The following is an 11,660-nucleotide window of genomic DNA, read 5'->3' on the forward strand; positions in this document are numbered from 1 at the left end:
TTGGCCTCGCTGTTCTTTTGCTTTTATTTTGCTGTGCATAAATTCCACCCTTGACTTCTCCCTCTGAGAATTGACAAGAATGGACTTGTAAGGACATTACCACTGAGCCAAGGACCTCTGTCATCTCACACTCAGAAGGGTAGAAACTACCATCCTTAGGCTATAATCAACCCCCCCCCCCCCCCACACACACACACACACGCTCACGCTCACATGCACCTCTGTGCTCAGACTGGACATTCAGATAATAAAGGACACCAGAATCCAATTTAAAATGTTTAATTTCAAAGTTTTGCACATGAAAGTGACGCACACTTTCATAACTAGTTGAAAAACGGTCAATGATTTTAAACAATAAACAGAACAAATGCATGAACAAATGTTGCAATATGGTTTTCAGATTTTGAAAAGTGTGAGAAACAGTGGATCTATTAGACTGTTTTTTCACATATTTATTCTCATACATTTAGCAATCAGATTTAGTTAAAAGCAAAAAAGAAGACAACATGTTGCCAAAAGACACATTCTTGTATTTTTTTAATTGTAAAAACTCCCTTTTTAGAAAAAAAAAACGCCCTAGAAATTTAAGAGGTGCATGATCTGAATATGGTTACTCACATATGCATTCTGCTATCCGGAGAACGATTGCACTTCAATATTTTAGTGGTAAAATAATTGATTCAGCTCTACATTTATAGTTTTACTGTAGTACTGACTCATGGTAATGTCATAAACATTTTATCAGTTTGCTGTCTGACAGTTTGTTGCTGTTCTTCAGGGCTCATCAGGGTGGCTTTAACCTCCTACAATACATCAGAATACAGAGGAAGGCTGTGCTCCACTTGCCATGGGATCTCAAGAGCAGAAGCTGGCTCCACAAAGTTGTCAATGTATCCCTGAGCACAGGAGCCCCACATCCCTGTCTTGTACTCGAACCCCTCACCCATCTGAGCGTATCGTAGATTACTGGGCAAATGATCATCAGGGCTGCTGCAGTGTCCTTGTAAAGCATAAAAGTGTCCCTCCTTCGGATAACAAGGGTAGCGTGGTGATGGTTTGCATGATGACACAGTGGTATCCATGTAAACAAGTTGGTCTGTGGACAAAGGGTGCATATGGGGCCCATGTTGATGCATCTGTTGGGAGATAGATGCATGCCAGGGGACATAGATCTGCTGATCCAGGCGAGGTACAGCAACTCTAGTCTGTTCGAGTCGAGATGCTGTCATCACAGCTGGCCCTACAGATGACCTGTGACAATCCCAGTGAGTGCAGGGCTTGTTGAGAGGATTCAAATTCAGGAAAACAGACAGAGCAGAAATGCGATTGATGGCCCTTTGAAGCGTGGCTATCTTAGATAGTCTTTTTCCACTCAGATCATGATTCAGGGCAACACGGAGGGCATTGAAAGCTTGGTTGTAGTCCATTATTCGCTTTCGCTCACGCACATTAGCAGCCATTCTTCGAGCTTTTGAGCGGACCGGTCGATTGTGCTTCTTGTTCTGACCTTCTTCTGGGTCACTGGGGCTGTTTGTTGAACTTTCAATGTCTTGGAAAGATGGCTTGGAACTATCCTCTTCATCATCGTGCACCAGCATGCCAAGCTCAAGCTCTTCCTCAGAAATCTCTGAACTTGCAATGCTGCTGCAACTCATCTTGTTGATAATAACAATTTAAAGTAAAGTCTTACTGCAAATTTTGCAGCTGAAGCGATGACTCTGTAGTAAGAAGCTGTCTGCACGATGCCTGCTAGTCCGTTCGACACCCGCTGTCAACTTTTTTTGGTGGGGCTGTCGGTGTTTTCTGCTGCTCCGACAGCCCAAATTGTCTCGTTGTCTGATTCTCTTGGTGCACTATGGTTACTTGTACCTCAACAAGACAGGTTTGTCTGCTTTTTAAACATCTTCAAGTCACATGGTACACCCGCTCGTAAGGAACGTTGCACTCTCTCTCCCTTTCCAGGTTTATGGGTGGCCTGCAGGCAAATGGCACTGTCACCTCCTCCTCCTGCTCTGACTCTCCCCTACATCCCTTTCAGGAACATTCAGCATTGTAACCACCAATGTTTTATGATATAAGCAAAACACACAGTGCTTGTCAAAGGCACAGCATTCCTTGAAGGAATGCATGTCGCCCGCTGCCTGTCATGCCAGAGTTTTAAATAAAGATAATTTTAAGATGAGTAATGAGAGAATTCTAACCATTTTGGTCAAACTTTTCAATTCAATTCAGTTTATTTATAAAGCGCCAAATCACAACGAAGTTGTCTCAGGGCACTTTACAGGAACATTCACATAAAAACCAATTAGTAAAGTTCTCTATCTAAGGAATCCAGCAGACAAGTTGAATCTTGGCTTCGTTGCAGTCTCTCATCCTGAGCAAGCACAGTGGAGACAGTGGAAAGAAAAACTCCCATTGAAAACTACATAATGATTGGTTGCAGTGTTATAATTCAATTCATCCAAAAAAGTTCAATCTGGTCCTCTGGACATTCAAAAAAACAAAACAAAAAACAAAACAAAGCAAAAAAATCTAGAAACGTTTCGTCTCTCATCCTGAGGACTTCCTCAGTCTGAGGTGCTGTATTCAGCTCAGTCTCTTAAATAGCACCTTCTCAGAGTGAATCAACCAGGGGACAGTTGAACCTGGAGGCTCCACCCCTGTTTAATGATGGAGGGTTTCTTTTCATAAAGATGGCCTCCTTTACTCCTCTCTCAAACCATCGTTCCTCTCTGTCCAGGATGTGAACATCTTCATCCTTGAAAGAGTGACCACTGGCCTGGAGATGAGTGTAGACCGCAGAGTCCTGGCCTGATGATGTTGATCTTCTGTGCTGGGCCATCCTTTTGGCCAGTGGCTGTTTAGTTTCCCCGATGTAAGACTGATCACAGCCCTCCTGACATCCTCTTACAATGCTGTGATTGCTAGTATCACTCAGCCCTCTGTGAACAGTAAACAGCCATCAGGTGCTAATGATCCATTGTTAGGCTGATGGTCCTTCTTGAGCATGTGATCAACTGGTTTTGGTTGTCAGCAGCAAACTGGTTGATCCACTCTGAGAAGGTGCTATTTAAGAGACTGAGGAAGTCTCTTGGATGAGAGACGAAACGTTTCTATATTTTTTTGCTTTGTTTTGTTTTTTGTTTTGTTTTTTTGAATGTCCAGAGGACCAGATTGAACTTTTTTGGATTTTTCTACCTGGATTATTGAGCATGCATCAGGATAATTCAATTCACTTCATTTTATTTATATATTGTCAAATCACAACAAAGTTGGCTCAGGGCACTGTACAAAACCATTCACATACATACAAAAGCCAATTAGTAAAAGTTCTCTATCTAAGGAAAGAAGCCAGCAGACCCGTTGAATATTAACTTTATCACAGTTTCCCATCATGAGCAATCACAATGGCAACAGTGGAAAGGAAAAACTTCATTTAACAGGAAAAAACCTCCAGCAGCATCAGGCTCAGGATGAACGGCAATCTGTTTCAAACAGCTGGGTTTGCGAGGACAGGACGGAGAAACAAACACAAAATGGTAGGTCCAGATGTAGGTGCAGGTGTACCCCCATTGGAAGAAAAACAAAAAGAACATGTCAAGGATAGAGAAAACTAGAAAATTCCTGGAGAAACTTTGACAAAACTAGAAAATTCCTGGGGAAACTTTGACAGGGACTGCCGGGCTGCTGCCGATTAAAAAATTTAATTTGACATTAATATATTTTGGGGTTTGCTCGCAGCTACCACAATACCAAAGCTGCAGCTGAATAGCTCTAAAACAGGCCGAGTTATCATATTTTGTCCTTTTTAGCTAAGGTGGCCATCTTGGATTTTTGATTGTCAGTCAAAGTCTATAGGGATCATTCTCAGCTACCTTCTTCTTCTTTCGGCTTTTCCCTCTTCAGGGGTCGCCAAAGTGAGTCATCCTCCTCCACCTCACTCTGTCCTCTGCATCCTCTGTCCTCACTCCAACTACGTCCATGTCCTCTCTAACTGCATCCATATGTCTTCTCTTTGTCTTTTTCCTGGCAGCTGCATTTCTTTTTTATTTTTATTTTTATTGAGACAGCCAGTTACATTACAATGATATAATTATATTGATTCCGTTCTCATTTTCCATTCTTTCTCAGTTTTCTCACTTTTTCTTTGCCAGAAAAAACAACAACAAAAAAAACGTACACAAACCAAACAACAACACACAAAAAACCCGAAAGCAAAACCAACAAAAACCAACCAGAACTAACATGGGAGTGGCGGGGGAGCCTAAATACCAACTAATCATCGACCTCACATCAAATCCAAACATCGATCTGAATGACAGCAAGGTTTACAAAAAATCAGACAACAGGTTTGACATATTCTGTCCACTTTGTCCATGTCTTGTAGAAGGTGTCCCTCTGCACATTAATGGCAAAAGACAGTTTCTCCAATACATAAATGTCTTTCACTACATTAATCCAGTCTTCAGTTGTTGGAGGTTCCTGTTTAAACCATTTTCTTGTGAGGGCCTTTTTGCTCCCCGCCAGCAAAATGAACAGAAGTTTTTGATCGTTATAATTAAGTTTGTCGACCGGTATGTTACAGAAAAACATGCATTGAAAGGTTAAAGGAAAGTCAAATGTGAAAATGTTCTGTAAATGTTCATGGATTTGAGACCAATATTGCTGAATGGTTTGGCAGTCCCAGAAAATATGGAAATGATTGGCACCATTCCTGCCACATCTCCAGCAGGCATCGCCCCTTCCCTCATATCGTTTCTGCTCTGGGGTTATGAAAAATGCTTTTCCAGCAAAATTCACGCCAAACCTTTGATCTTGTTGTTGTCCATGGTATCTTACAGATGTGGTCCCAGTCCTCCTCTGGAATCGTCAGGCTGCCTTCTTTTTCCCACTTCACTTTAACATAAACGGTGCTGTCCTTCTTACACCGCAGGATGGCGTTGGATAACCTAGAAATAGTTTTGCCTGTTTTTGATTTGGATAATAATAAAAATGTTTCCACAAATCTCAAATTATGTAACTGTACTTTTAGATTTTGATTAAAATAATTTCTGACCTGTAGATATCTGAAAAAGTCATCTGCGCATAAATCGTATTTTCTTTTCAAGGTCTCAAAACAGGGCAGCACGGTGGCGCAACTGGTAGAGCTGCTGCCTCTCAGCGAGCAGGTCCCTGGTTCAAATCCCGGCCCAGGGGCCTTTCTGGGTGGAGTTTGCATGTTCTCTCCGTGCATGCGTGGGTTTTCTCCAGGTACTCCGGTTTCCTCCCACAGACCAAAAACATGCATGTTAGACTGATTGGTGACTCTAAATTGTCCCTAGGTGTGAGTGAGAGAGTGAATGGTTGTTTGTCTCGTTTGTCTCTATGTGTCCCTGTGATGGACTGGAGACCTGTCCAGGGTGTACCCCGCCCCTCGCGCAGTGATTGCTGGACATGGGCACCGGTGACCCCCGTGACCCAAAATGGAATAAACGGGTAAAGATAATGGATGGATGGATCTCAAAACATTGGAACGCCCCTTATGGACAAAGGAATAGTAACTAGTTAGGCCTTTTGAAATCCACTTCTTGAATCTATCATCATGTTGATTTGGGATAAACTCTGAATCGTGAGCGCACCATCGTAGAACTTTAGAGGCATTTTCTAATCCACATATTCTAATTGCTTCGTTCCAAGCAGATATCATTACTTGCGATATTGGTTCATCTGCCAAATTAATTTTGCTCAGCAATTTTGTGTCAACTATTATGGCTTTAATCGGTATTGTTTTGATTGTTTCCCCTTCCACATCTTTCCATCCTGCAGTGTAATCAGGACAGCACAAACATATCAAAGGTCTCAACTGAGCTGCACAAAAATATTCTCTTAAACAAGGAAGCCCGCAACCTCCTTTTTCTTTTTTTAATTGTAAAGTTTTGTACTTGACTCTGGATTTTTTCCCTTTCCAAATGTATTTTGACAGCATCTTATCCCATTCTACAAATTGTCTTGAGGGTATGGGAACTGGCAGGGATTGAAATAAATACAACATTCAGGGAAGGATGTTTAATTTAACTGACTCAATCCTGGAGTGCAGGTTGAAAAAAGGTATGGCATTCCATCTTTGGATATCAGACTTTATGGCTATATTCAGGGGGCATAATTGGCCTCAAACATTTTCGTGGGGTCACGATGTATCACCACCCCCAGATACCTAACACCATCCGCATCCCATTTCCATTCATAACAATTCTTGATTTCAACTGGTGGGTCATAATTTACCGTTAGTACCTGCGTTTTGTTCACATTAACCCTGTACCCTGAGAATAAACCAAATTCTGATAAGATTGTCATTATTTTGGAGAGAACCTACGTAGGATGAGATATAACAAGTAACAAGTCATCAGCAAATAATGCCAACTTTTGCTCCCCTCCTGCTGTCCTTACTCCGATTATATCCTGTCTCTGTCTGATCCATTGGCTCAGTGGTTCTATGAACAAGGCGAAGAGGAGTGGCGACATGCAGCAACCCTGTCGAGTGCCTCGCTCGAGTATGAATGATTCAGTAAGGTCTCCATTAATTTTGATTTTGGCTGTTGGTTTATTATACAACCCTGAAATAGTATTTATTATAGATTTATCAAATCCAAATCTCTCAAGTACCTGATATAAAAAGGACCACCTCACAGAATCAAATGCCTTTTCGGCGTCTAAACTTAACACTAAAGACTCTATTTTTTGTCTATGAATCTGGCTCATTATATGCAAAACTTTCCTAATGTTGTCCTGAGTTTGACGATGTTTGATAAAGCCTGTTTGATCATTATGTATTAGTCCTGGTAATATTGTTTCAAGTCTCTTTGAGATTATGGAAGTGAACAACTTATAATCAATATTTAATACACTGATTGGGCGGTAGTTGTTACAATCTAGTTTATCTTTTCCTTCTTTCAGAATTATTATAGAAATTATTGCTTCCCTCCATGAGGGGGGTATGATTTTTCCCTCCATTACCCAGTTAAATGTTATCTGCAAGGTGGGAGTCAAATGATCCTGCATTATTTTGTACCATTCTGGGCCAAATCCGTCCGCCCCTGCCATTCTTCCCCCTTTTAGTCTTTTAATTGCTGAGTGAATTTCTTCTATGGTTATTGTGGATACTAACATTTTATTTTGTTCCTCTGTCACTGTTGGTAACTCTAGTTCCGACAGAAAAGTATTGACATCTTGATTATTGTCTACGTGGGTTTGGGAGTAAAGCTTTCTGTAATAATTCTGAAAACATTGTTGAATTTTCTCCTCTTTGGTTTCTATTTGACCATTTAAAGGGTTTCTTATTTTGTGTATAGTTCTCTCCGCTTGCTGCTTTCTAAGTTTATACGAAAGAAGTTTTAGTGATATTCCCCCTACATCACAGTACTGCTGCTTGTTAAAAATATTTTTTTCTGTACATCAATCATGTTTAGGTCATCTAATTCTTTTTTAAATTTTACCATATCAGATTTAATGTCGTCCTTCATAGTCACGGAGTGTTGGTGTTGCAGCTTTAACAATTTATCTTCCATGTATTTACGTTTTTGCATATTTTCTCTTTTTAAGTGGGAGGATATGCTAATTATTTCCCCTCTAATCACCACCTTCAGTGCATCCCATAGTATTCCTGGTGACACCTCCTCATTATCATTTTGAGCTAAATAATTCTCTATTTCTTTTTTTAAATTCTCTTTAATGTTTGGGTAGTTTAAAATATTTGTGTTCAACCTCCATAATCTAGATCTATTTTTCCTGTTCAGACAAATATCAGCATAGACTGGATTATGATCAGAAATTGTACAGGGCCCAATTTCACAGGTTTTGATTTTAACCAAATCATTCTTAAATATGAGAATGTAATCTAACCTAGAATATATGTTTTGTGGGAATGAGAAGTGGGTGTATTCTCTATTAATTGGGTGATGTTCTCTCCATACATCAACTAATCCTAAATCATCCATGAGGTGTCCCATCCTCTTACCAATATTTCATACATCGCCTTTCCCATTAGAAGAGTCAAATTTGGCGTTTAATAAGGTATTAAAATCACCCCCGCATATTAAAGTTCCCTGACTTCTAGTTGTTGCAATTTCGAGAATCTGTTTATACAGTGACCAATCGCTGCCAGGGGGAATGTATACATTCAGGAGGGTTGTCATGGTACCATCAATCTTGCCCGTTATCATTATGTATCGAGCTTCTTTATCTTTGTATTGTGATATATGTTCATAGTTAAGAGTTCCGGATAGCAAAATCGCCACTCCCCTCCGCCTCCCAGAACTGTGGGAAGAATAAAACACATGTTTAAAACCCATCCTGTTCAATTTAACATGTTTGTTATCAGATAGATGCATTTCCTGCAATAAAACAATTTGGGCTTTGTCTCTTTTAAATTTAGATAAGACTTTCCACCTTTTTACTGAATTATGTAAACCATTAATATTGTTTGACACCAATTTTATCAACCTGCTACTCATCTAAATTATATTTCCTAATTATAACACAGATTAATGGGCTCCCCGCTCACTCTTGAAAACACTGAACATAGAACATGTAAAAAAGTCAACATTAAGAACAAACAAGACTCAAACCGAACTCTTAACTTCCAAGGTGGGGGTCTCAGAGGTGGACCCTGCTTCACCTCCAAAGGCAGCTTCCTCATCGGTTGATGAAGGGGGCCCTTAGTGGCTATGGCCTCAGTCTAAAGAACCCCGTGAGAAACTTAACTTATTTACTAATTGTACATCATAAACCAAATGCAAGTCTTAATTATTATAACAGAGTGGATAAACCTCAATTTTCCGTGTGTGTGGGAGATGTCCTCTTGAAGGCTCTGTGTTTTTCTTTCTTTTCCTCTTGTTTGCTGCACCGCTCCCCGGTCCTCCTCGTACCCTGCTCCAGGACAGCTGCTTCAGCTGTTCCAGGACCGTTTCTGGTGCCTTAACGACCCGCACAGCGTAGCCTCTGCTGGACATGTCTTCAGTAGCTTCCACCACCGTGTTGTAAATCTTGGTTTCATCGGCATATTTCACCTTCAGCCGGGCTGGAAAGAGGGTCTGAAAAGGGATCTGCTGTTCCTTCAGAATCTTGCGCACTTCTGCATATTCTTTTCATTTTTTCAAAATCAGAGGGGGATATCTAAAAAAGTTAAATCTGGTCCTCTGGACATTCAAAAAAACAAAACAAAGCAAAACAACAAAAAAATGTAGAAATGTTTCGTCTCTCATCCGAGAGACTTCCTCAGTCTGAGGAGCTGTTTTCAGCTCAGTCTCTTAAATAGCACCTTCTCAGAGTGGATCAACCAGTTTGCTGCTGACAACCAGAACCAGCTGATCACATGCTCAAGAAGGACCATCAGCCTAACAATGGATCATTAGCACCTGATAGCTGTTTACTGTTCACAGAGGGCTGAGTGATACTAGCAATCACAGCATTGTAAGAGGGGGACAGTTGAACCCGGAGGCTCCGCCCCTGTTTAATGATGGACGGTTTCTTTTCACAAAGATGGCCTCCTTTACTCCTCTCTCAAACCATCGTTCCTCTCTGTCCAGGATGTGAACATCTTCATCCCTGAAAGAGTGACCTCTTACCTGGAGATGAGTGTAGACCGCAGAGTCCTGGCCTGATGATGTTGATCTTCTGTGCTGGTCCATCCTTTTGGCCAGTGGCTGTTTAGTTTCCCCGATGTAAGACTGATCACAGCCCTCCTGACACTGAACAGCATACACAACGTTATTCTGTTTGTGCCGGGGGACTGGATCTTTGGGATGAACCAGTCTTTAATGTATTTTGAGGTTTAAAAGCCACTGGGACGTTGTGTTTAGAAAATAAACGTCTCAGTTTCTCTGATACTCCCTCAACATATGGAATGACCACTGGTCTGGGTCTGGGTTCCTCCTTTTCACCTGATGGCTGACTGGAGTCCTGTTTGGGTTTCTTCTCTGCTTTCAGGAAGGCCCAGTTAGGATATCCACATTGCTCTAGAGCCTATCTTGTGTGGGATTTCTCCTTCTGCCTGGCTCCTGAGTTAGTGGGGACACTGTCTGCTCTGTGGTACAGAGTCCTGATGACTCCTAACTTGTGCTCCAAAGGGTGATGGAAGTCAAACTGCAAATACTGGTCTGTGTGGGTGGGTTTGTGGTACACCTCAGTTTGCAAAAGTCCTCTATCAGAGACTGAGACCTCACAGTCCAAGAAAGCCAACTTGCCATTTTTTACATCTTCTCGTGTGAACTTGATGTATTTATCCACAGAGTTGATGTGGTCAGTAAAATGTTGGACTTCCTGAGATTTAATTTTAACCCAGGTGTCGTCAACATACCTGAACCAGTGACGTTGTGGTGTCCCTGAAAAGGACGTCAAGGCTCTCTTTTCTACCTCCTCCATGTACAGGTTGGCAACAATAGGAGAAACTGGAGACCCCATAGCACACCCATGTTTCTGCCTATAATATTGCTCCCCATATGTGAAGTAGGTTGACTGCAGGCACAGTTTCAAGAGTTGACACAGTTGTTCTGTGGAAAGCGTGGTCCTGCTGCTCAGAGTGGTGTCTGATTTTAATCTTAAACTGACCACCTCTACTGCATCATCAACAGGAATGCACGTAAAGAGTGATGTGACATCAAAAGAGACCATTGTTTCATCAGTCTCCATGATGACATCCCTCACCTTATCCACAAAGTCCATGGTGTTCTGTATGTGGTGTTCTGAGCTGCCAACTAAAGGGATGAGTACAGACGCCAGATATTTGGAAACATTGTAAGTGACAGAGTTAATCATGCTGACAATTGGTCTTAAAGGTACACCTTGTTTGTGGATTTTAGGTAAACCATACAGACTAGGTGTGGCCTCCCCTGGGTACAGTCTGTGGTACAGAAAACGGTCAATAGCCTTGTCCTGCTCCAAAATTTTCAGGCAATCTATTAACTTTTTCCTGTAACCACTTCCTGGATCTCTTTTCAGAGGTTCATAAGTGTTTAAGTCACTAAGGAGTGTCATAACTTTCTCATGATAGTCTTTCTGGTTCAAAATCACTGTGCACCTTCCTTTGTCTGCTGGGAGAATGATGATGTTTTTGTCCTTGCTAAGAGTGGTGAGTGCATCCCTCTCCTCTCTACTGATGTTGGAAGGTGGTGGTTTGGCATTGCTGAGGCAGGATGAAACTTTGATTCTGAGTTGTTCTGCTTCACCCTCTTTAATTTTGTTGTTGCACCACTTTGGTGGTGAACTTTGCGGTTGCACGAAGTAGAATTCCTCTGGTGGAGATGATCACAGCCACAGAATCAGCCATCCGCAACAAGCAGATTCAGCTGAACAGCTTTAAAAATGGAAGAGTTACCCTTTTTGTCTTTAAAAGAGCTGAATAAAGAAATGTAGAAAGAAGCCCAAATTTCCAAAAGGGAGGGAGCTTTATTGTGCCTACAAAGGCTGAAACAGGCAAAAATTAGCACAATAAAATTTAAATTATCTGCGAAAAGCTGGATTTTGCTAAAAAGAGCTGAAGAGTAACTAAAACAAGCAGAATGAAGCTTAAATTAGTAGAGGGAATTTTGGGAGAGCATGTTTTTGCTGAATTAGGCTGAAAAAGTTTAAATGATTGCAAAAAATGTGGAATTAGCTGAAAAAGATTAAATTAGCATCAAAACAGC

At 41.2% G+C, this 11,660-nt stretch overlaps 1 protein-coding gene across 1 annotated transcript; it reads right to left on the reverse strand.

Moving 5' to 3' along the window:
* Positions 1-803: 803 nt before the first annotated feature.
* On the reverse strand, positions 804-1,655 carry LOC119420732 (class A basic helix-loop-helix protein 9-like). The gene has a single exon (XM_037688162.1). The coding sequence runs from the start codon at positions 1,653-1,655 to the stop codon at positions 804-806; it is 852 nt and encodes a 283-aa protein (XP_037544090.1).
* Positions 1,656-11,660: the final 10,005 nt, after the last annotated feature.

The sequence above is a fragment of the Nematolebias whitei genome, chromosome 14, assembly GCF_014905685.2.
Source record: "Nematolebias whitei isolate Nwh7 chromosome 14, NemWhi1, whole genome shotgun sequence".
Taxonomy (NCBI): Eukaryota; Metazoa; Chordata; class Actinopteri; order Cyprinodontiformes; family Rivulidae; genus Nematolebias; species Nematolebias whitei.